Source organism: Aquila chrysaetos, chromosome 5 (assembly GCF_900496995.4).
Source record: "Aquila chrysaetos chrysaetos chromosome 5, bAquChr1.4, whole genome shotgun sequence".
In the NCBI taxonomy this organism is placed as follows: Eukaryota; Metazoa; Chordata; class Aves; order Accipitriformes; family Accipitridae; genus Aquila; species Aquila chrysaetos.
This window is the reverse complement of record NC_044008.1, coordinates 39,062,741-39,089,781: the sequence shown is the minus strand read 5'-3', so window position 1 is coordinate 39,089,781 and position 27,041 is coordinate 39,062,741. Positions and strand designations below refer to the sequence as shown.

Here is a 27,041-nt window from a genome sequence, read left to right as displayed (position 1 = left end):
AAGAGGGGAGGGAACTAGAACTGCTCACGGCATTTGATATATAGGACCATCAAATTTAGACAGCGCCATAACGATTTTTCTGTTTAGGTGCTTATTCCTCTCCTAACAATTGCTAACATTTAATTTGTTTTTTAAGATCTTGCATTTTCAAAAGACCTACATATTACAGCCTCAGTATTTTTATGCCCATGCAAAACCTGGCAGTTCGGAGACCACCGCTACCTAAATTTACACAACTATGTTTAACTGTATATACCACTTTGAACTTCACCTCACATTTAATTGCTTGATTGTTTCTTACACAATAAGGTGCTTCTGAGGCTCTTCACAGTCAGCATTCATTCTCACAACCCCAATCAACTCAGAAGCAACAGCAAAGTTTGTCCCCTTACAATCCCCTTTTCCAGATCACTTACAAAAATGGTGAACAGTGCACACCTGGCTCCACTGATAAAACTAACTTCTTAGTCCCACTCTAATTTTCTATCTGTTAAACTATTTATTTATTCTCTTTTATCTACAGGAGGTCATTCCCTCAGACTCCATAGTGCCATCGTTTGAGGCTCTTAATGAGACTGTTAGAAGTGTTCTGGGAATGGAAGAGCCCTCAACATCCTTCAGAAGGTTCTCAATAGTAAAGCATGGCTTTTTCCCCACAAAATATACATAAATGGATTCAATGCACGATATTTCCCAAATGTCTAACAACAATATATTTTATTATAATTTTCATCAATTTACCTGTCCAGACATCAGATAAACTCATCCACAGTTTCCCAGATTTCCCCCAAAAGACTCTTAAAAAACCCCTTCATGTCACACTGACCAAATATCTTTAGTCTGTTTGTGGGGGGGGGGGTTTGTTGGTTTGTGTTTTTTTTTTTTTTTAAGTCTGATTAGCCAATTTAAGTGATAGGTTACACACCACACTTGGTAACTCAGGATTTCACACTTAAACTCGTTGAGAAATTTTGAGTGAATACCATCTGGTCCTGATGATTACTTACTGTTCACTTTATGGATTTGTTCTGAAATACATTTTACTAGCTCTACAATTTCAGGTAGTGCACCCCAACCCCCCCGCTCCTTTTATTTTACAGAATAAAATATAATTAACAAGAACAAAAAAGATTCCACTTTGCAGAGAACACAGATATCAAGAATTCACTTTTCTCCTTCAGGCCATCTTCTCACCCCTTTCTCTTTACGTTCAATCATCTGCTGACCCTATGCTTTCTCTGGCAGGCTTCCTGTCTCTGACAGGCTTGGAAAAAAACTATTAGAAGATTTTTTTAATGTTATTAGCAAATGATTGAAAGCACTGTATTATTTTACTTGCATATAAACATGAGAAAAATAATTTGCTTTACCTTGCTGTTATGAGATTTCTGATGGGGTCTTGGGGGCAGAGGTTTTTTGTCTTTCCAGTGTAACTTTGACGGGTGTTAGCCATTCACTGTGAACATCATATAGTTCCTTAAACAAGCGCCACACGCTAAGTATTTAACCTTTTTGGCTGTGCCTTTTAATTTTGTTTTTAGTAAGCTTCCTCGACATTATGTAGCTCCCCCTTTTCTAAAACTAAATGCTGATGATCAATGTCACCACCCTAGAGAGGCATCAGTTGTACAGCCCTAATACTGTGGTTTGCAAATTTAAGTCTGGAATCTCAATTTAAAGGAGATTCTGGGTTAAAAATTTCAAACATACCCACCGTATCACCACCTTCACGAAAACAAGGCATTACACCTCCTCTGATCTCTGTGAACTTCTGGCATTTGGACAGAAGTTGACGAGGTCATGGGGGGAGGGATGAACACTCAGCAACATGAAGCTGCTAAACTCAATTTATTAAGCAGACCAAGCAAGAGAGAGGTCATGGCTGGGAATCTGCTATGCTCACGCACATGCATATTACCAACCCCAAACCACCCAAATACCACCCTGGTGAGTGAGTGCAGTAGAGCTCAGGGGAAACTCAACTCTCCCTTTGACCAGTCTGTCTTGGGTTCTTCAGCAGCAGCTCAGGGTTCCTCCTTGAGCACTCTGCTCCTCTGTAACGCCTTCCCAGGCTCAACTGTACCGACTCACCAGACTGGTATTTGGGGTATGTCTCGGTTGATGACACGTGCATGAAAATGCAAATGAAATGCTTCCCCCAACATGGCCTATCCCTCACTTGGTCTGCTTAATAAACTGAGCTTAGCAGTATCACATTGTCTGGTGTTAGTTCCCCATCACCCTCCATGACACAAATGGGTGAAGAACACAGGCAAGCCTCAGCAGACTGTACAGATAGCTTTCAGGGCAGCCCATGTGGAAGAATTGGAGTTAAGTGTGCTGCACGGTGTCACAACAGCAACAGAAAGTACTGTTTTTCATACAGAAAGAAGCCACCCTCAAGGAGCCTCATCCCACCTTGCTGCGATACACAGTTGAGGCCCTGGGATGTGTGGCTTAATCGCTGGTCACACAACACACAGCAATACCGTGGTGGGTCGATGTGCATATAAAAATCTGAAGCAATGCAACTGGGATCTCAACACAGCTGGCAAATGCTCCCTTTAGGACAGCAAAGCAGCAGTGTGTGGGCATGCTACAGCGCCTGGCATCGTGTTTGCAAGGCGGTGCAGATGAATATGGTAGAAAATTAAATGTAATCCCTGCAAATATTAGTCAAAAGGATAAATACCGGTAGATGCTTTTTAGCTTGTTTTACAGAATTTTATGTATTCTGTAGATTTCCCTGAAAAATCAATGTGGCTGTCTCTGCAATTGGCAAGCCCGTGGCAATAAAACTACCCTCAAACAGACTAGCTGTCCTGTGGGGTGTCACTTACGGCAACGGTCAAAGCCTGGGATTTGTTACCAATTGTAATTTGTATCAGGTTTTGCCTATATTACCGTACTGTGTAAACTGCCCTGTGCCTGGAAGGACTGTTCCTGTGGGTGAACCACAACTAGAGCCCAACAAAGATGGAAGAGCAGGTGTAGGAACAGCACAGCCCTCCCGTAGTTTTATTTCCAGTGTGTCTTGGGCTGACAGACATGAGGTGTGTGCTGTACAGCCACTGCACTCTGATTCACAGCATCCATAACAGATCAAGGGGTGGAATATGGCAATAACCCATACAGTTTGAGCTAGGGGAGATGTGCCAGAATCTTCCCAGATAGTCTCTGCATGAATGAAACACTGAACTTCGTACAAGGATCAGTGAAAAGCTGCTTTCATAAGACTTAAGAGCACTAGGACCCACTAGCGAGTAAGTGTTTGTTCTTCACTAACCTAAATTGTAATTGTTTTGCACACAACAGGTGAATGCACACATGAAAGCTCCAGCTATTCGTAGACTAACGATGTACAATGTAAATGAATGAATAATTGTGCGTACGTACAAAACCTGTACTTGCCAGGTGTCAGCAACACCGACATGTGGAATGACACAGGACTATCACACTGGCTTCGCTCTGGACAAGAGGTAAGTAAAGCACAGAGGCTGAGTGTGGTGAACCACAGCCAGGAGGACAAGGCAAACAAGAACGGAGTGCCGTGAGCCTTGGCACAGGCCGCAGATCAACAACGGACAGGAGAACTCCACCAGAAACCGCAGGAAAAGCATACCACCGTACCATCGCGGCCTGAAGCGGCAGACGGCACCTGGTGAGAAAGACCCTCAGGCAGACATCCAACCGCACGTAGCTCGTGCCAAGGCAGAGCCGTTAGGCTTTGCAGCTGAGCTACTGCCGAACAGCTCGACACGCAGGCTGGTGAGGGGCACGTTGTGTCCCCCAGGCTCACCGGAGTGATAACTGTGGCAGGTCTCAGTAGCTGGTGACAGTTGGTGTCAACATGTAGCTCTCCCTGACACAGCTTATCCCTTGCTTGTTCCGCTTAATCAATCCAGCGTAGCAATGTCATGTTGTTTGGCCATCCTTCTTCCAACACAAAACTTGTTTCCAGTTTTCTGCACCCGTTTCAGGCCAACGCTGACTAGTTAGATTTTATTTTTCCTTCTTTCTATTTGACCTTTGCTAATTTCTGTTTCCTTTTATGTGAGGATACGGAGGTTTTGCCTCAATACCTTGTGCACTTGTCATCTCCCCTCCAGTGCTTGTAGTAAAACCTCTCTATGACCATTTTTAATTTTAGATATCAAAGATTTATTTCCTTTTTGTTAAGACTGAGCCCACCCTTTGTGTACGGACACCTCTGTGAAAACTTCTGAAGGCTCATTCTGGGATTCACATGCTGTTATCAGGGTGAACTTTGCAATTAAGGAAGAACTCATGACAAAGTACAGATGACGAAAGAGATTTCTATTAAAATGAGATAACCAGATCATATGTAAAAGTTTATCAATCATAATAAACTAAAACAGCTCATTCACAATGCTTATCAGTGGATATTATTGATTATTATTCAAAGCAAGCCTTCTAAGCAACTTCTAGGATGATTTTTAGAAGTAAAAACCTTAATCTAAGCATCAGTAATGTAAAAATGTTACATTCATTATTTCTATGTTTTACTGTGCCTTCCCTCCCCAGTCCTTCTAGGAGAAATCAAGCTTGTTTGACCCTGAATCTACTCCAAGTACCATGGAAACATCTGAATAACAAGAATGCTCATCAAAATTTAAACTTCTTATAGCAGCGCCAAAGGCAATGAAAATTTTATTGAATTCCAGAGCCCTAATTTTCTACACAAAGAACACACGGTGAAGAAGCAGCAGAGACAGCCCTCTGCAAGATGGAGGCCTATAGCCTTTAGGCCCTTGATTCCAATTTTCAGTGCAAGGCTACTTGCAATTGAAACCCTCAATTTCAGTTACTATCACGCCACCTCTCATAAGCAAAGCTGCAAGAGAAGCTTGGGAGACAATTCTGTTCAGATCCCCCCTGCCCCTTCTAAAATGCTACTGTCTAAAACAAAACACTAACATGGATCCTCCATCCATACTGAGACTATTTCATGAAAGGATCTGCAGCACTGCTTCAATCACGGTGGAAAATAAAACACATTACTTCTGGCATTTACGGATATTTATCCTGGATATGGGGATTTTTTCCTGAAAGGTATGTTTAAAGCAATTGCCAGCATAGCAGCACATGTCATGACACACAAATTCAAACACATCTACCACAAAGTTTTAGTCCTCAGCAAAATGCATTATCATGTTGCTTATCATTACTCATTTATTATTGTATAAAGACTTTTTAAAGATGATTACCACACTTAACGCATTTGTAAACACTCCAGTGTTATCATAAAGCTAGTAAATGGTTAATGACAGCTAAGGATGAGCCTTTCCAGCAGACTAAAACAAAGGTTTGGTTATTTTCTAAATTATTGTTGTAGGTAAAGGTAAGGCCTCCATCTCCAGTGAATGACACCTGAGTGCCTTGGTAAGAACAAGTTTATAACTTGCCAAAATGGGAATATGGCAAGTTTTCCAGAGGTATTATCTTTCTTGAGTTGCATTTTTCAAAACCTCAAATCATAAGTTTACAGTTTTTCAGATCGTTTTGATCAGCGAAAGAAAAATTTGACTTTATTTTTAAATTTTTCATTTTGTCAAAGATGCACAAGAGATGCCTGGAGAAAGGAGAGGGGCCTGGAGAACAGTAGGATGGGGTGAGAAAGCTGGGAGAAGTGGGATAAATTCAGGCACAGACAGATACAGATGGAGGGAGACAGCACAGTAAGAGAAATGGCCCGGCTGGACAAAGACAGCAAGAGCAATAGGAGTGCTAATAGCACCACGATTTGTAAAAGATCTCAGCAAGGTAGAGGGACTAATGGAGACAGGAGAAAAGGAAAGAGGTGGCAAAGGAAAAAGGGTAAAAAGGCATGAACTGCCTGAAAAGGTTGAATAATAGGGATCAACTGAGCAAAGAGTAGGCATCTGAAGGGACCCGAAACCTCAAGAGTAGGATTTAGCAGGACACTCGAGAGAATGAGTATGGTAGCCATTGAAGCCATTGATGAATGTGGCATACAAGAAAGGTCAGGACAGGCTGGGATATCCGAGAAAGAAGAGGACAAGGCAGGCAGAAATTCTGCAAGTGTTGCCCCCCTTTAGAGGCTGGAGGTGCCCAGGACGGCCAGCCTCCCCCTCCTGTATCCTCAGCAAATGGAGATAAACCTCCCACTTCCATCTGCCCCCCCAGCCCAGCAAAGAGCCCCCTCGTAGCTGGGCACGCAGAAGAAAGGTGGCTGTTACCCTCCTGGCTCGAGTGGCAGAGATCAGTATGAAAGCTTCTGCCTCCAACTCATTCGCTGCCAGAGGTGAGCGGAGGCTGGCGAAGACACCACGAAATGGGGACCAACGGTCCTGTATCTAACAGGGCCCTAGAAAAGCAGATGCCCGTCCTGCCTCTGCCTTACCCGTGGGAGTGGGGTGGATGTTTAAAAAGCAAATCCAGTTTTTGACAGGTCAGCCTTGTGATCGGGGTCAGTGGCCGGACAGAGCAGCAGAGCCGCTCACCCTTCTCCAGTACGTAATGCCAATCACAGCTCTAAAGGGACATATTAAGAGATGCATATTCTGAAAAATCAATGTTTAAGTGTCTCATACTGGGCACTAAAACAGCTGGATACATTTCATCTTGATTTTTCTGTGTCTCAGTCAATTTTTAAAATGGATTCAATACCACTTCATTTCAGCAGAGTGCAAAAATACATTCATTAGTGTTTATGAATGATTCAGATTCCATGGTGCTGAATACCAAAACAGAAATAAATATGGATTTCAACTGAGCATAATAAATAAATCATGGTACTATGCCCTGAATAAGGAAAAAATAAATCAAATATTGAATATTTTCTCAATAAAGTAATACTATGAAGTTTGTGCACTGCACAAGGCAGTAAGATCCTGCGGTGAAACAGCAGGAGAACACGTATTTAAGATTTTCTTAACTTCATCCCGTAACAAGGGGGAAGGGGGAGGTGACAAATTAAAGACAGGTAGCCTTGAAATTTCTTATTTTTGAACATTTGCCTGTGCAGCCTTTACAATGGGGCAGTGCATTTGTGTGCTGGAGACTGAGAAGCTGGCAAAGGCCAAAAAGGGCATAGATTTTAAGATAATTTCAAATATTAAACCATTTGTTCACTGAATACAAATTCCCTCAGTTCACTGGTGAAAAAAACCAAACTAGGTCTGCAAAAAGTAAAAATAATTGATTGGATCCACTGCTCCACTAAGCCCCTCTCATCTTTACTGAAGCACGGTGTTAACCTCCAACGGCACGCTACTGCAGGAACCAGGCATATCCTACAGTAATCGCCACTAGGAAAAACACTTTTTTTTCTGATCAAGTCAAAGATTGAGAGTTCATGCTTTTCCATTTTTTGGGCTCGTAATGACGCAAGTTCTGTAGGCTTGCTTCACACATCAATTAAGAGTTATCCAATCACTTTCATTTCCAGATCAGTGAACGCAGGCCTATCTTCACATCAAAGTCCCTTCTAATTTGCAAACCCCCAAAATAACCTTAATTACAATCCAATTCAATAATAGCTTTCATATAAGGAACAAGCAGACAAGCTAAGACTCTGCAGTCTGAAAAGAAACAACTGAAAAGGATACAATAAAGGCCTATAAAATCATGTCTGGTGGGGAGGAGGGAATAAGGACAGATTGCTTCAGCCTTTTCCCATGCAAGCTAGGAAAAGAAAAATCAAATAAAGTTAACGGGGATTGGTTCAAAAGAAACAAAAAGAGGGTGCTGTTCCTCCCAGTGTCATGGGATGCTGTGAATACAAGATGTTTACACGGGGAGGAAGGGGGACAGGAGCAGGGGACAGATTAATAGAAATCTATCGAAAATTGCCAAATAATGTAAAACTACATGTAGCTCAGAAAATCCCCAATCTGCAAATGGCTGGAGAACGAGACATTACTCAAGGGAAGCAACAAATACTCTTGCCCTTTACTTAAATTCTCTCAGCCATCTGCTTTTGGAACAAGATAGTGACTACATGAGCCTTTCGCTTGGTCTAGCACAGCTACTGTTATATTGCTGCGTTCACTTCGGTCACAGAAATATGCGCATAATAAAACTAAACCCTCACACACCTTTGTTTGCACAGTGTTATCGTTAAAATAAGAGGACTTTAAATGCACGGCCATCCTCTGGCCCTGACAGCAGACACTTGTTCAGTCTCCAGCGCCCCGTGACAAAAAGCCCGCACTCCTGCCCATCCCACGGGTTGCCCCACCACGTCCTTTCCCCTCTCCTGGTCCCACCTCAGCCACGCTCCTTTTCATCAAAGCAAACAGGAGGACACCTCAGGTATCAGAACTGGTAGGGGCCACGTCTTGCAATAGGTGGTTTAACACCTAGATACGATACTGATGAAAGTGGCAGCTGGGTAAGGTGAAGACTACAGTGCCTTGATCAGCACCAAGAGAGCACACTAGGAGAGCTCTTCAAGTGGTATTACAATAAACACCCTCCTAAAGCACAGCCTGTGACTAAAGAGAATAGACCCTTTCGCACCTTGGACACTCTGCGTTATATTTGAGCCAGTATGGCAAACCTTAAAAAACATTCCACTGTGCTGAAAGATCACAAGTCTTACAAATTTAAATATGAGTTGAGTTAAAGGCAGGATGGATTTGGAATATCTTTGAACCATGACTGAACAGAAACATCAGACCACTACAACACTGTGCTGTACCAAAATATTATGTTCTGATTTCCATTTAAAAAAAAATAAAATTAAAAAATAGATCCTAACAACTTGAATATGTAAAGATACCAAATAAGGCAATCTTTGTAAACTGTATGATTAGTTGCACAAAAGCACATCTTCTAATTAATCTTTCAGCTTTCTAGAATTACTAAAGTTGGAATTTGGGGATGTGTTTCTCATCACACTGCAAGAACCAGCTTCAAACTGGCAGCTAAACTGAATATAGAAAAGTCTTGCTGTGTGTTACAGTGCTTTCCCCCTCTGGCAGGGGGCTAGCTGAGAGATGCCCATGACTTGCATGAAGTCCTCTACTGAGCCTGCAGTCTGTTAGGTTTAAAATTAAACCAAAATAACTAAGTCCCTGGCTCTATTTCTGCAGTCCAAGGAAAAAAAAATAAAACACAGAAGTAAAGCAGAAATGTAAAGCATTTACAGTAAAGCATGATTCCAAAGCACAGTTATAAATTTGCCAGACTCTTTTGCCTTTACAGTTTGCTTATCTTGAAACACTACCCAGTACAAGAATCATTGCTTTTCAGTTATAGTAGCTCACAGGAAACAGCTCACAGGAAGCAGCTGCAATTCAGGAAAGCACAAACCTCAGTCAAGTTGTTTTCTCTTAAATAAAATAAAATAAAAAATCAAAACAAAAAAAACCCACCAAACCCACCCAACCAACCAATAAAAAACCCAGTAAGTTTTGAATTCCTTAAAGTAGATAATTCCTCCTAGCAAACAGAAATAGTAGACTGTGGAGCATTTAACATAAATAAAGCACTATAACCTCCCTAGAAAAAAGCTGGAATATAATTCTGAAGCATATCCTATAACATTTAGTATTTTTTGTAAGGTGGTGCAATAATGGATCATTATTTTAATAAAGAGGGAAGAGTGCTCTTTCAAATAAAGTTTTGCATATCTGAGCTATTCTAGGCAAACAAAAAAATTAAAACTATTCCCCTTCATATGTAACTTTTCCTACACTTTAAAGAAATTTCTCTTTTACTTAGAAAACAATGATCAACAATTATAATTCAATGTGAAACTAAAGAAACCAAGTTTAAGTTTTGCAGGAGAACCAGCTTAAGATTTGAAGTCACAATATTTTGCCCAAGTACCCAAACTACTGATTTAACGTTACTGTATAATTAATATGATGATGCAGAACTTTACTAACAATAACACCGAGAAAACAGTCACTGGAAACCACTTAAGAGGCTTCATAAAAGCTTTATTCCTTGTATTCTATTGCACTTGCTTACAATCCAGCTAAATTTTACATAAGTTAATAGGTTAATTGTTTAAATCCTCAATTTTCTTGCTTGTAATCCTCCGAGTTGATGCCTATACTATTCCAGTTATAATCAAAAGAAGTAGCAGGGAGATTAGCAACTCTGAAAATCACTCCTATGATGGATAATCACACTAATGATAATTTAAGCAAATTAGTAGAGCAATAACCATGCAACATTCAGATTAAGTATATGACTGGAAGGAAATCTACAGTCAGTGCCAAGGATAGATACACTACAGCTCACGAAACCTCGGAAGCCTGATCTTACATAACAAAACCTCCTTTTTCATCTCCACAAAGCCTCCAGTGGTTATTTTCCCTTCCCACTCCATGCAAATTCTTGGACAGCTGTCCAAAACAAAGTTTCAACTAATTATTTAAAGCACAATGATTTGGGCCTTATGTTTTTTCTGCATCAAAGAGAATGCAACAGGATAGTACCCACGCACTCTATTTTTCTATTATCTTCTCACTAGAACCACCTTCCTAAGATACGGTTTATTCTGTCTATGTGGCATTTCATAACATGCTAGAGAGGAAGCAAATAGACAAAAGACAAATGCTATAAATCAGAGCTATGTTATTGTTGACACTGTCAGTAAACAAAGTTATTAATTATACATGTGCTGGAAAAGCTGAAGAAAAATTATTTGCCCAAAGGGGATAAGAATGGCAGAATTACTTTTGAAAAATTCTCCCCAGAGCATCATGCATAGTTTATAGTAAAACACTTGAATTTACTAAAATGTATGCTTAGCTGCATTGACTCAACTCTCAGAAGCTATGAACTGCTAAACTCATCTTAAGAGATTTTCATTACAGAAGACTGACAAATTTTAAATTGCATTTCTAGCCTCTTAGCTTCATCGCTACGCATAAAGCCTGCCTTCAGCTTCTTAAAAGACAGTATGCAGACTTGCAAACACGAAGTGCATCATCCATTTAATAAAAGATATTCCATTAGAATAAACAAAGAATATTAACTTGAAGTTGGAGCTCCAAAATACTACTGAGCTTGCTGAGTTATAGAGCATGAAGCACAATTATTTTTGAAGGCTGCTAAAACTTTTGTGTCTCCTTCAAGTACAATTCTACTCTGCAACATACCTATGCAAAAAATACATTGTCCTACTTAAGTGAACTGTTCCTTGTGTTTACAGATCCAGGTCTGTACTGTCAAAAAGTACTTTTGGGGAAGATTTTGTAACTTGCATGCCTACCACCATTGCAGGCAGTACATTTATTCTTTTATAAAGAGAATCTTTAGTAAGCCTACATTCTGTGTATTAACTTGCCAGTGACAGTAAGGTTACAGTAGGCCTCTCAAGGCCCCTAACCTGTGCCTTTCCAGTATTATAACTTATGATGAACACCAAAAAAAACCAAACCCCTTGTACTTAAGTTGTATTTACAGAACAAAGTATTTCACTGAAACTAAAATCATTTGATGTGAGTCAGAGGCACCTAACGTGGAATGCTACTTCTAGAGCACAGGGGTGCTCTGAATTACCATACAGTATAGCAATTTATGTCCTCACTTGTAAAATGCTTTGTTTAACACTATAGTGATACTATACCTTACCTCCTAAGAATGCAAAAAAGAAACACCATAGAAGAAATCTTTGAGTCAGCACTTGAAAACAAACAAGACTAGCAGAGCGGGCAGAAATCAGGACTGTTTAGCAAAATAGTCAATATAAAAATATCCTTGTGCCATTTACTAACCATTAACTACCCTGCTGTGAGCCCAGTTTCCTTCCATCTAGTATCTTGGATCCTGTTCACATTTTCTTATAGGCCTCCTTCCAGCACTTTTTTGAGGAGAGCGCCTCACAAGTATCACTGAAGAGCATATAACAACTTTATTACGCAGATCACACCTGCCTCAAAGATCTTCACATCTACTACAAAACAGTATATTTAACTTAAATTGACACTGTAACTAAAGAAACAGTGTTTACTCAAGGAAACAAAACTCCGTGGTGTTTTTCTTTTAAATTATTCTCAGCATGAAGACAAACTAATTAACTGCAAGACTGCATAGGGAATAAGTCACCACAGATAACAGCCCACCTCCTTACAACAAATTACTGAATTGTTTCATCTTTGTAACTTTGGGATAAACTTCCCTGCCAAGGACTACAGTTTTTATAATGAGACATCTAGTAACTGCAATAATCTAGCTCGCATTAGAGAAATAAATTATCTGGTGGTATGAGAGTCAGCTTAACTGTCATAAAAATTTACACTTGAAAGAAAGTATATGTATACTTTAGGGTATGGTCTACTTATTAAGTAATGCATGGTGTTCTTCAGTATTTCCATTTTCACATCACCCTCAGATTTCCTCACGAAATTTGGTGCTGCAAAAACAATGCAAAGGTCTCTGTCGAAATGGAAGAAAACCTTAAACCCCATAAATCCAAGAATCCAAAGCTTGATTCAGCCAATTAAACATGGAAGGGTGACCCTGATATATAGAGAAAAATACTTGCCATTTAGGGCACAATTTCTATAAAAAGAGCTCTCACTTAGAGGAAGAAGGCATTTTAATGAGCTTCTTAGCTCACACATTCAAATTTCCTGGAAGTCTTTGGCATATGCAACTTAAAAATTACTACTGAATCTTTCAGCTTTTATTTTTTAATTGAAATTGTAACTGTCATCTCTTTTTGATAGGGAATAAAACCAGTAATAAAAAACCTATAGTCTATCTCTAGTTTATAATTAGATCTAATATATCCTTCAATCCTTAACAAGTATTCAAGAGCACTCGCAACAATGAACCAGTTGGGCTACCCAACTGGCTTACCTTTCCTACATCACTGTATGAAAAACATGAGTCATTTATAATATCAGGTCAGTTGTGCAGAGGAGGAACTTTCCACCTAGTATTAATTATTCCTCCTGCCTAACTCAAAGAACCTAACGGCATGCTTCATATAGCATACCATGTATATTCATGCATAACATACATGATATCACAAAATTCATGGAATTAAGAGTTTTTTGTTCCAAACAACCTAAAGGAAAATACATCATCCAGAAACAAGCTGAAACTAGGTATAGAAAATAAGGTGGCAGGCCTCACTGCATGTCTTCCCAAAATTAAAAAGTCATCTCAACAGTATTATTTCAAATGGGCTTTTTAGTACAAGGAAGCAGCACGATGAATTAAAACCTAGGAAAAGGAGTGGAATACTGACTAACACAGGACTGATTGCCCTGTACTGCAGCATGCGCCTCTTTTCTAATTTGCCGTGTTACATACTTCCTCATCATGTAACTGACTTCAGAATCAAGGCAGTAAATCCTGTGTCAGGTAAATCCCGCTCCAAACTAAAAAGCACATTTTTAGTTTGGAGACTAGACAAATATATCTAAATATGAAATTTAGGCAAAAATGTGCATCTTCTGTAACTGACTGGCTAGGCCAAAGGCATTGATAGCAACCTTAGCTTATTTTTTTAAAAGCCATTCTGTGGGAAAAAGTATTTCTTTCCATAAAGCAGCAGCTGGTTCAAAGCCCCATTAATATGATCTTAATTTATTAGAAATCCTAGCCGAAAGAGAAACCAGCTTTTACAATTCCCTTAGTTCAATATCAGTTTCTACGTTGTAGATATTTAAGACACTGCTGCTTAATTTAGTAACATTTTCATTATCCCCAAGGATTACTCAAGAACATTTACAAGGAAAGCCATTTGTGTGAATTGTATGGGTTACCAATAATTTAGTTTTGTCTGTCTTAATGGTATTTTATATCTATATAAATAAATCACAAAGCTTTTTTTAAATTCAAAGTGTACCTCATTTTCCTTGCATGTGCAGTTCTGGAGACATCACCTCCCACCCCTCATGCAATTCAGTTATGGGCACTTCGCCAAAAGGATCTAATCTTTGTCTTCATTAACACCTAACCATTTGGGGCTGGTTTGCAATTGTTTTTCCAGGGCCACAAAAAACTGTTTGAAAACTCTGTAGCACCTATGTAACACGAAGAAAATTTTCCCAAATATAATCAATTTGTCTAGTGAATTACAGATGCTTCATGTAAAAGAACCTCACGATTAATGGTTGCCAGGTACTCAGAAAAGATATTCTTTTAAGCGAAAAAGCCTACCTTGCCACACTATTATCTACAGACCACTGGGGCTCCACCTGCACTGCCCTGTTACCACAGACAGCTTGTCCCCAGGACGGTGTCCAAACCCTGAAAACGGCCACATCCATGGTCCTTCCTGCCGGTTAGCGGGAAGTCACCGCTGCTGGGAAGAGCACGTGCTGTGAGCTGATGTTTCTGGATGCAGCAGGGGCATGACATTCCCAGTCCCAGCATGATCAAAGAGTGGGATTGATTTCAGGTTGACAAACGTAGCCTTTCACATCCTGTGCCAAAAGCTTCAGAGAGACGGTACACCCATTTCCAGTTCCTTATCCTGGTCTGCCGGTGGATATCATGCTCTGCTAGTTGAACACATCACACATACCTCTGCAGCACAACAGTTTAAACCAAAAAACATCTGTTACTGTAATGAGTGCCTACTCTGTGAAGCCTCCACACCACCTCATCGACCTGTGGAAGGTCCATACCACAGAGGGGATGCATCTCCACAAGGCGCACACATAATCCTTGTCTTCACTGTCAGGTTTCAGTCATCATCCTGTACTTGCCCTGACCACAGGAGTTAGACTCTGCTCACGGCAGCACAAGGCACCGATGGCAGCTGTCTCTGCTCAACCCTGACCTCAGGTAAGGTCAGAAAACCACCCCAGCCCTAAGCTTCATGGAGTGTTTGCCCCCTTTGAACACTGCAATACAGGAGTAAGCAGCAAGGCAGAGATCATTGCTTGTGAAGGGTCCCCAGTGCTTCTCGTTACAACGTTGTTTTCATTGTCCTGTCACACCACCACCGAATTTTAAACTTTTGCACTGCTGCAAGGGAATTCGCCTTCAAAATTTTAGCAAAGGTCATTCATAATTTTTGGAAATATGATTAAAGAAAACAAATTTTTGTACCCTTATCAAGAATTGTGGTAATCTCTCTTCAACAAGCTTTATTGCCCTGTGCTTCTGAAATATGGCAAGAACTGAACAAACGTTCCTCCAGGTCTTAGAAAAACATCAAGACACACCAAAAAAATTTACACCAGTTCACCAACTACAGAGCAAGTTTTACTAACTGGGCAGCTACAAGCAGAGGCAATCAGAGGTTCTGGTGAGCCCAAGTCCTGCATAACAGTAACGAGCAACGGAAATCAGATCATAATATCTTTAAACAGAGCAAAAGTGTGATGTTTGCATGGTGCAAAGAACAACTTATTTTTGTGGAAGTTTACATTTAGTATTAAAAACTATGCATCTCATGTAGATGGGCATTTTTGGTCTCCAGGTAAAGCCTGAGCAAGTGATGTAGTCTTAAAATAATGCTACCATCTCCTTCCTCCCCAATTCCATGTATGTTTCTGAATATTTGTTTATAACTTTTTCACTAGTAACATTATCCTTGAACACGAATGTGACAGAGGCAAAAATTACTCAAAAAGTATCTATATTCATATCTAATTGAACTCACAAGTAAACTATACAACTCCATAAACATTAAACTATACTTAAGAAGAGCAGCAAGGACTGTTAGGAAGTCTTTTCAGATAATACAGTGAAGTGCAATGGTACTGACAAAAATTACACTGAGTTCAGCTTATACACCTTCCCCACATCAGACCACTCTGACTTACTGCATTTCTTTTTTACCACTAGGGAACAAAGATCATTAATGAAGTCACGCTACAGTTTCAAGGGAAAGAAAGAACCTGTACAAAGATGAGGTAATCTTTTTACTATTAACAGCTTCCCCCAGCCAGAGCAGTTCCAAGATAACCAGAAAAAACAATACTTGGTCCCAAGTATGAGCCTTTGACCGCATCAGGTTTAGTGCAGTATCTTCTGTATCTGTAATTGAAGTGCAAGCCTATTATCAAGATACAGCACTGAGCTTAATTAGAAACAGAAATCGATAATCTAGAAGGTACAAGAAAGGTTTTAGCAATTTTCAGTGCTAGTTTAAATTTCTTCCCTAGAACTGTTTCCAATAATAATGAAAGCTTAATGCAAAAATCAGTTAGCCAGACATATTATTCTATTGCTATAGGATTTAATGCGCTTTCCAAACATCTACAATTTCTTGAGAAGGATGGCATTATCTTTTATCAAAGCATCTGCCACAGATAGGAAGATCTGGTCAGACGTACTTTTGGAAGACAAGTCTAAGATTCTTTACGTTAAGACTCTTCCTTCTACGACTGTTCTGTTTTGATTTTAAAGTCTTCACAAGTTTAACTCAGGCTAGTCAGTAAATAAAACTGAATAAAACTGCTCTTTGTGCCAGACAAGGAAACTAAACAGATAGGATTGCATGGTCGCTCTTTGCAACCTCAATAGGAAATAAGGCAACTGTGACTGATACAGATTGTAATAATGCAACAAAGGAGTCAGCCTGTTTCCCATACAGGAAGTTTAGAAATAGTTCTTTTTCAATATTTTTTGAGATGTTTTAAAAAATGTTTAAAATGAGATGTTTAAAATAAAGCTATGGGTAAAGGGCCACACATTTTGACTCACCTCACACTTCCTGGTACATATTCACCTTATTTTAACGATAGGAGGGGAGCTATTTGACTGAAGTCCTGTTTCTCAATAATAGTGTAAAGGGGAGCCATTTTTCAAACTGTTTTAAAGCCTCATCAACAGCTTCAGACTATAGTGTCCCTAAGTATAAACAACAGTAATTAAACCCATAAATAAAAATCAAAAAGAATTCATATATTAGTAGGAGCATAATCACAATTAGTTTTTAAGCCAAGATCTTCAAATACAAAAACTTAAAATAATTACCTGCCATCAACAACCAAAGTGTCTTCCATACCAGAAGCACCCATTACTCCCAGAGCAAGCAGAACGGCTAAATGAAAAGTAGAGTGGAATGACTACAAAGGTTACAGATCGCTTCCCAGAAAGTCAGACCTACAGACACCTTTCATAGATCTGTGAAAACTAAGTTTCTTTCCTCTTTTGGGTGTGCCAAACCTTGCTCCAAGTGTTAGAGACTGTAAATTTCACCATCTCAGATGGTTTTGTGCATGACAATGCATTAGGTATGCTACACTGACAAGAGGAATGTTTCAGCTGGTATAGTCTAGACCACCAACCAACTACGGTTCTGCTGCGTTGTAATAACATCATCTTTTCAAATCTAATTTCTGTCACTGACTATTAATTCAAAACCTATTGGCTAGACAAAATATAGACTTCATCTCGCTTTCTTTTATTATCTAAATTACTACGCAGCCCTTGCATAGAAAGCACAAAAAATGGTTTTTTACACTGTAAGACCAACATTGCTATACGTATTTTTTGCTAGAATAAGGATTTGCCATTAGCACAAGGGTTTTCAGCTATACTGAAAATATTTCCAGCATTTCCTTTCAAAGCACAAAATCGATAATTCTATCAAAACACTACTTCTGCATTTGTTTTTTTCCCATGCAATTTCCTCTGGCAGCACAAATGAGGTAGTGATCAGCCTATTGCCATGTGCAACCTCTAATTTATCACCACAGATACCCCAAAACAAAGCTTTCCTTTTTTATTTTTAATTTTAGTACATTAAAACAGCAAGGCATTTAATGCATAGTATTTAAGATATGCTATCAGGCACTGAATGCTGTCCTACATGACTCAAGAGCCAACATTCTGCAATTCCAAAAAACACGGAAACATAATAACACAGACAACAAAAAAGAGCAATTCTGACTCTTCTCACACAAATGCAACGATTCATTTATTTTAAAGACTTCAGACCTACCATATCAGTTTATAAGGAAAATGAAAATGGAAATTTTTTTGGTTTATTATTTTGTGGTTCAGTATTAACTGCAGTAAATATTTCAACAGAAAGTAACTCCCTCTAAACTCATTATCTACAACATAAGTACCAAGACAGGCGACAGGAAGCTCACGCAGTGATCTAACCCACGTCACAGTATTTGCAGAAATCCCAGGGGTGCTTGGCACAGTAATAAATTTGAAATATTTCCCAGATGAAGAATGAACTTATAACCTTCTTGGTATTTAACTGCCACTATGGCTCTTCCAGGCCACAGGTTTTAGACTGAACAGAAGCCAGCCAACTACATTTTAAATACATTTACTGCTTGTTTCCCCAGCTTTTCTTTCATCACTTTCCACTCTTATCTAACGGAAATACTACAGATTCTTTCATTGCTGGTGAGAGCAAAACAAATTTTTCCAGTGCTCTAAATTCATTACATGTGTTGTAAATAAATCTGGTACCCAGCACCATTCCTCCTGCTGACAGCAAGGGGAAGGAACACTGTCAACACAGCTCATCGAAATTTGACTTTCTACCAAAGATTTTCAAACACCAAATTATTGCCTCCCTTCATGGGAAGTAACCTACCCTGGCAAAGGTACCTTCAAGGTGCTTGGCCTGAGACTGTGATGATATACACTTTTTGTGTCCAAGATTAACTCAAGGAAAAGTGTGTCGGTACAAAGCTGTACACACATTTCATCCATTTGATATTTATCCCTAAAGTTAGGATATCCACATTTATCTCAAATGTGGATGCGATTCAGAGATGTTAAACTTTAGGGGCTGAGACTCTCTCAGCCACAGATCTTCTCCGGGGACATTTCATGTTCTCTTCCATATTCAAACCACTTCTCAAATGTGGAAGTAAAAAATTTGGTGCGTGAGATACGTGTACATGAAATCTCTAATTTGCACACACATAACTAGAAACTTTTATTTTCTGTAACTGTTTGATGCAGAGCAGTCTTCTGAGTTTGCTTCAAGTTGTCTCCCCACTTTGTGGCAACACGCATCTCCCCCTTTTCAAGGAAAAGGCCTGAAAATTGCACTTCCAACAGATCCATCGCTGAGCTGTTCAGTCAGTTGCTCCCTCACCGGTGTCATCGCAGTGATCTGAAACAGCTCAAACCAGCCTGAGAAAGTCTGTTTTAAGTTGACTGAAGTGCCTTAGAGCTCACAAAAAGCAGCTGAGCCAATAGATGACAGGGGGACTGTGGGAGGAGAGATGTGGAGACGGTGCCCACCTCTGCAGTGGGCACAGCCACACTAAGAAGGAGGGCAGCAACAGTTGGTGTCGCTCAGCCGTACATACAGAATTAATTCCAGGCGGCTGATAGAAGCTACACCAAAAACTGTCATCTTCACAGACGTACTTTAGATTTTTTAGTATTTTGAATTCCCTGCGCATTTCAGAAAAAAAAAAATCCCTTCATACCATATCGAAGAATAACCAGGTTTAACAAAGGGTTGAAATTCAAAAGATATTTCACCAGTAAAGGTAAAAAGAACGTTACTAATGACAAAAACAGGTATTCATTTATGATTCTTTCTTTCGCCCTCCTCAAAAATGTGGGCTGCTTAAAAAACATGTTCTTCTCTCCAAACCCATCTAAAATGTAAATGATTTCTCAACTAAACACACTTTCAATACCACTATTTACTTTCACCAGTAATGAAACGCTATTTTTTCCTGTATTCTCAGGACCTGTACTGCATACCTTTTGCATAGTCTTAGAACAGTCTTCACCAAAATATTCCATTAATTTTCCATCATCCTCTGAATAAAATGAAATTCTCATAACTCTAGCTCCCAGTCACACATTGTAGATAAAGAGAGTGAGGAAACAAATTTGTGTAATGTTCTTCTGGACCCGTAAGTACCTTTCTAGTAAGTACTCCTTTCTAGTTAAAGTCATTTTTCCAGATTTAGCCCTTCTGTGATGTATGTAGGGAAATTAAATCAAATCTTTTTTTAATGCAAACTTTAGGGCAATAGAAGGCTCCTCTAACACTTTTTTTTTTTTTTTTTTTTTAATTACACAGGGTAGCTTATTCAACAGACTGTCTCTAGGTATGTGAAACAGATGATATCTTTAGGTATCACCAACAAGAGGATCTGAGTAAACTGCATTAGTTTAAGGTAACATTTATCTGAATTCAAAATGGTGCCAAATTTAACAGAAAAAAACATTAACCCCCAGGGCTGACCACTTCATATACTTGTATGCCCTTGGAAATAAGCTATCTCCAATTATCTCCCATTTACCTTATGCAAACACACAAGCAGCACAGCAAAATGTACCTCCTCCTCGCCAGCTGAGCACAGCACACGTGATTGTGAGACACTTCACAGTACCCTACCCTTTAAGGATGAAGGTCACCAATTTTGTCCTTACCACCACAAAAGAACAGGTATACAGGTAATCAGTCCAACGCAGCAGATGCATGGCAGCTTGCTGCCACTGGTACCACATCAAAGAGAAAGCATGTTAGCTTCCAGGTTTTTATATCCTTGTTAAAGGATATAAAAAAAGCTGGTCTTGGAATGAAGTAACATTTAACAAGCATTCTTTTTATTCTGTGCACAATTTAAGCTTGCAACTGGATAAAGCGCATTGTTTCTAACTACCTGCAAGTTTCAGTCAACCCGATTCTGGCACTGCAGGGAAATCTCAGTTAAGAGGCATCAACAAGAATGCCATTTCACTTTAACTGTCCTAACACTGTCAAACAATGCCATCTTACCCACACTTAAGCAGAGATTTACAAATGTCTCACTGAATTGCCATCGTGAAATGTTAATAGAAGGAAACAAAGACTGACTGCCTTAGTACAACCTCTGGTATGCTACTGAAATCTCCAAACAAAAAAACCCCAGGTGCTTCAAGAAAGGGATGCGGAAAAATAGATGAGACAAGGGAATTCAATACCCCAAAAAATGGATTTCTTGTGTGAACTTCTGCTAGACTAATTTCTAAGAATGACAGAAGCAGCTTAAATGAAAGCAAGATCATGCAGTTATTAGGTGTGAAGAGATGACAATTTTTCTAGTCTAGAAGAAAATGATACAGTGATCTGATAACAGTTACTCTAACTATTCGACCCTTCACCAAATTACAGTAATGCAGAAATACAATTACTCTCTACAGTGACCTCTCAAAGAAAAGTAGAATTAAGATTAGAACTAAGAAGTAAAGTCAGAAATGCAACTTTCCAAAATGCATTCTGTATAATCTGTAATATATTTTAATACTCAAGCATTAAAAGAAATACTTTTTTTTTTGTGCCAGGTGTATAAGAAAAAAATCAGCATAAAAGAACTGGCAGAACATATTCTAAATCTTTCCAACCAAATAAAGAAATCACTTACATTAGTTTAGATAAGGAGCAAAGAGTGATCTCAAGATCACTTTCATTCCCCCAGTGACCTGGCTATATACCCATTAAGGCTATAATCTCAGTCTTACCTATGACTTGCTTGGCTTAAGTGTATCATATCAATTCACATTACTAGTTTCTGCCATTGCCCATAAAACTCAAAGCCTCATGCCAATTCTGCAAAATATATACGTTGGAACTGAATTAAACGCAGCACACAGCGAGTTGTGTAAAACCGTCATAAAGTGCTATAGCATCAAGCATGTAAGTATTTAAAAACAGAGCACCTATCTTTATTCTTTTGGCCCAAGAGACAAGGTAAGAAAAACATGGGTTTTTTTCTGCATGACCAGAATTTGTTGGCTTTCAAAATGCTTTGAGTCAAAGTAAAGCTATATTGCATTTGAACAGGCCTCACAGAAAATGCGTTTTTCAGATATTCTTCCCCAACTTTTAAAGAAGGGCAGAGCTAGCTAAAATGCCGCTGTACCAGTAACCTACAGAAAGCAGAAGACTTGCTTGGAAAGCTAGTCCCAAGACCAGTGGGGAATAAAAAGCAAGATGAAGCTTAAGTTACAGGTAGCAGATAACAGTGCTAAGCAAGCACTGACAGTGTACTCTCAGGAGAATATTCCCCCAATATGTTCATAAACAAATTCTGCACCTTATTAATGTTCAGTTTTACATAGACATGGTTAAATATAGCCGTGACAAAATGCAGAAATGCTGTGGATGCTAATATAAACCTTCCTTCATACTCCACCTTCCTAAAGAGGAATACATTAGCTGCTCAATACTGAGCAGCTCAATGATCAACTTCCTTTGAAAACTTGTTCTCCCTCCTTAATATTTTTCTTTTAAACCCAACCAACCTTCTCCAACTCTTCTGTACCAGAAACAGCCGTATTTCAGAAGTTCCAAGTAAGACATGTAAAATGTATTACCTTAAGTATATATGCCTTGAATACTAAAATTTGTCAAAACATTCATACACTGTGTTGACAGAGAAGCAAGAACGCTGCTAACATGCCTTTACATTAACACTACATGGTATAAGAATAGTTAACCCACAGCATAAAACAATACTTTTTTGTCATAAAGGTTTCATCTATAGATAAGCCTTCCTTCATGGTTGTTCAGTGATTAAAATTTATCCCTTCAGACATACTTTTAAGACAAACTTTCTGGTACCACAATCCATTGTTAAACATGTCAGTTAAGCTCTTACAAGGATACTGTATATATGAACCACTCTTAACATGCCAGCAAATTCTAGCTGAAGAGTTTTAAACCAATATTAAGATCCAATTAATAAAAAAAACCGTGACACATTTCCTCATGAAATGTAAAAAAGGTGAAGAAGCCAAACTGACACCTTTTTTTTTTCCTGCTCCTTAACAAGTCTACCTTATTTGCACAGGTTCCATAAGATGTTTTTAAAACAGTTATCAACATTTCAGTGCTGTTTCTAGTAAAAATAGCTTTTGAGAGTAAGCAAGACAGTTATACACACAATAAATCATGTATTACTAAATAAGTATCTCAGCTTTTATCTTCTGTCAAGCTCCTTGAAAACAACAGTATGTTTGAGGATTATGAAAAATACTTTAAATATGCCTTTTACAAGGAAGACCTAAGTAGTAGTATTATAGGTCAATTTTCAGATGCAATTAGCTACACTGTGACCTTTGTCCTCCTTTAGAAAAGTATATGGCATTGACCACATTTAATATTACATGAGCATATACAGCAGCTTTTAACCAGGCTCAAGATGTATTATATAAGCAAATTCCTCATTTGAATATTTATGAAATTATAAGCAGTTTGAATAATAAGTCAGAGTAACATATAACACAATATAACAGAATTGGGGTGGGTGAGTGGGTGGTTGTTTTGTGGGGTTGTTTTTTTTTTTTTAAAACAGGGCACAAAAAAACCCAACAGGGTCTTAACTGATCAGACAATAAAACTCTTGTGAAAAGTCATCTGGAGATGTGTTCTCTCTGAAAATTAAATATTCAGCCTACCTTGAACTGTAAGTTCTGCTTGAGCTTCAATAGTCTCATTTCCGTTCTCTGCTATGCACGTATACGTCCCAACATCCTCTTCCGTAACATCACTGATCTCCAGACTGCCTCCCGCAAGCAGAAGAAATCTTTCGTAGCTGTGCAAAACAGGACATATGGGTGATTTGATGGACAAATTGACTTAAAGTGTTACCAGAGAAGCACACACAAGTCCTCTGCCCAAAATGTCTGCATAAACTGAAGAAGTGTTTACATATAATATTCCTGGGTGCCATTTACAAGGAGCCACATTAAAGAGGGATTTTTAACTAGATGATCAAATTCCATACTTCGGCTTCACATTTAAAATTAAGTTCAACTACATCAATTCCACAAAAGTAGCTCATCTTTTTGCACTTTAAGCTTCAGTTCTTCTTAATTAAATGTGATCCAAGGTATTTAGACAATAGGAACTAAAACTTAAGAAAAATAAAATAACACAACCACATCATAAAAAAAACCCCCACCATTTTGCAGATACAGCTGGAATGACTTATTGCTTGAAAAGTTAAGTGAACTATAACATGCCAGACTTATGCCTGTACAACATAAGGAACAGCAATGTATATTGCATAGTGTATAGTAATTGATTTTTTGTAGAAAGATAGCCATTTCAGTAAGATGTGAGATTTCAGAATAAGATACAGCTTAAAAAAATTTTAAAAAGACAAATTCAATACTTTGGCTAAGTTTCTGTATAGAATTTTCTCCCTCTGACTTGTAAAGGGTGGGGGGAGGGTTCATAATTCAGCCTTTATAAACTATCTGCTTTCTACGCTAAATGTAGCAGCTAAATGTAGCATTTTATGCTACCTGTAGTACCCTCAACACTCTTCTCCCATTACAACCATCATTCCCCTTCCTATGATACAAACTCATACAAGAGTTTTCCAAGATTCTTCATCACTCCAAGCATCCACAATAAAATGCCAGCAACGTCACCAAAAACCCCAAGCCGAGACAACAAATCATGACTGGATGCTGATCCAGAACCATTCTTACTTGCAGCTGAGAAAAATGAAAAAGTCTACCAGATGGCTTCCTTTCTGGCATTATCAAGCAATGCCCTAGTGGACAGGAATTGATTGAATTCTTTCAAAATATTATCTGAATAGCACATTACAACAATAAACTTTTTTGGTCTCTGTGGAGTGGCCAATGTACCAAAATCAACTTAATTGCTTTCTCCATTTGAAATTTTACTAGAATTACGTTAGTAAAACCAATGCTCCTACCTGCTTAGAAAGGTAAATTGTTAGGACACAGAGACTTTTGACTTGCCTAACTGCCACATTAATACTGATTTATGATGCTACTGTAATTGTTGATCAAATTGCTGATTCAGTACATTAAAAAGCAGAGCAAACAAAGTCATTATTGGAATTAAGTGAAAGCAAGCAGTCTTAAATGCATCCAGGGAAATGTCCTATCCAGCTATACTATGAGGAAAGGCATTCTACTTCCATGATCTAGTAACAAGACAACTACAAAAAGTTTGTTTTGTAAGAAGTGCAGGGAATTTGAGTGAAGATATAACTAAGTTTGAAAAAATGTGTCAGGAGCTTTAGAAAGAGGAATGCTTGAAGAAATAGTAGAGGATTATGTGGACACCACTGCAAACAAGTTCTAGCTAAGAGGAAAACAGTGAGAAGTTTGTCATTAAACTCTTTTGGAACCGCTTGACAGTGGTTCAAGAACAGAAAGTAAGAAGGTAAGATATATCTTGGAGTATTTTGATATGTATTTTATTGTCATAGCAGCCAAAAAAAGGCAGAAGCCTCCTATCATGGATCAGATGAAAAATTAATACATAGAAAAAAATAGGAGCTTTAGTGGTAATCAAAGATAGTGAAGGATGATCCGTCTCCTATCCCAAGCAAGAAAAATCTGTACAAAGAAAACGTGAACAGGAGCTGCCAAAACTGTATTGCCTTCCCCTCCCCACTTCTCCCACTTTCTCCTATTCTATTCTGGTGGGTTGACCCTGGCTGGATGCCAGGTGCCCACCAAAGCCATTCTATCACTCCCCTCTCCTCAGCTGGACAAGGGAGAGAAAATATAACAAAGGGCTCATGGGTCGAGATAAGGACAGGAGAGATCACTCACCAATTACTGTCACGGGCAAACCAAACTCAACTTGGGGAAAATTAACTCAATTTATGACCAATCAACCATAATAGGGTAATGAGAAATAAAACCAAATCTTAAAACACCTTCCCTCCACCCCTCCCTTCTTCCCACGCACAGCTTCACTCCCAGATCCTCTACCTACCCCCCACAGTGGCGCAGGGGGACGGGGAGTGGGGTTTACAGTCAGTTCATCACATATTATTTCTGCCGCTTCATCCTCCTCAGGGGCAGGACTCATCACACTCTTCCCCTGCTCCAGCGTGGGGTCCCTCCCATGGGAGACAGTCCTCCACGAACTTCTCCAACGTGGGCCCTTCCCACGGGCCGCAGTTCTTCACGAACTGCTCCAGCATGGGTCCCTTCCACGGGCTGCAGTCCTTCAGGAGCACACTGCTCCAGCGTGGGTCCCCCACGGGGTCACAAGTCCTGCCAGCAAACCTGCTCCAGCGTGGGCTCCTCTCCACGGGGCCACAGGTCCTGCCAGATTTTCCTGCCCAGGATGAGGAGGAGTAATTTACACGTGGCCCAGCACACTCGTCTTGTGGTGTGGGAAGAGATGAGGGCTGAATTTATGCAGCTTTATTTGCTGGAGAAATTAAATGTCTTTCTGTAAGTATGGGCACTGCGGAGCAGGATTGCATCTAATTGCCTTATACCCGAAGCGACTCTTGCCCTGCCATGCCTCTCTGATACCAGCTTTGGCTAATGGTTGTATCAAAATGATAACAGTTTTTAGTGGTGGTAAATTCTAGAAAGACTAAGAACTTAAACTACTACTTCTAATGTGATGGCTATCAAAGACAGAGCTTTTTGTAATCTGTTGTGTCAGTGTTTCTAGGTGGTTATTGTTCTTAATTCACGCTTGCATTGGAAACATTTTCATGGTGAAAAGCTACTTTGTAGATTTATACAGAGATATAAATCCTGAGCTTTACTTCTTGGCAAGAAAAATACATATACTGTGAGAGCTAAGTGAATTTCGTTACCCCAAAGACAAATGCAGAAAAGCCTCTAAGAAGTAAATATGTTCAAATTATATTTCTGTCAAAACAATTGATTTCACATATGACTTAAACATCAAAAATTTACTTTGTTCATGTCTGAGATTAAACAGTTAAAATATTATTCTGGAACACTGCAAAAATACTGGGATATGGACAAGTTACATGGAAATGTAGCTGTGCGTTCTTGGTGGTGTTTATCCAAACATTAGTCAATGGTGTAGCCCTTTGATGTATCCTTTGCTTGAAAAGTGTTTTGAGTATCACCGTTAGATGTTAATGATGCCAATATTAAGTAAATTTTCTGTGAAAACTGAGTCGCTAATCAAAATTGAGATTTTTTTTTTTTTTGTGCCAAAAATTGATTTTAATCCTTCTTATCTGTGTCTAGCTTTCCTGGGTTCTCGGGACATTATTTTAAGAAACGGGTGGAGAAGCGTCTTTTACATGGGTATTAGTTTTGTGGCACAGTACGGCTCTGACAAAGGAATTAAACTTATGAAATGTGTATAGTCACTGCAAGGATTTTTCATGTGGGCTAAACAATACATTTTTAATATAGTAAAACAGAGAGGT

At 39.1% G+C, this 27,041-nt stretch overlaps 1 protein-coding gene across 11 annotated transcripts in view; it reads right to left on the bottom strand.

Annotated features, from left to right (window-relative positions):
- The window catches only part of NEO1 (neogenin 1), a 217,687-nt gene that overhangs the window by 89,990 nt on the left and 100,656 nt on the right, over positions 1 to 27,041 (bottom strand). For all 11 annotated transcript variants that reach the window (XM_030013700.1, XM_030013705.1, XM_030013706.1 and 8 more), the window contains exon 5: positions 23,296 to 23,432. In XM_030013700.1, coding sequence (XP_029869560.1) covers positions 23,296 to 23,432 — 137 coding nt within the window. The remainder of the gene's footprint in view (positions 1 to 23,295; positions 23,433 to 27,041) is intronic.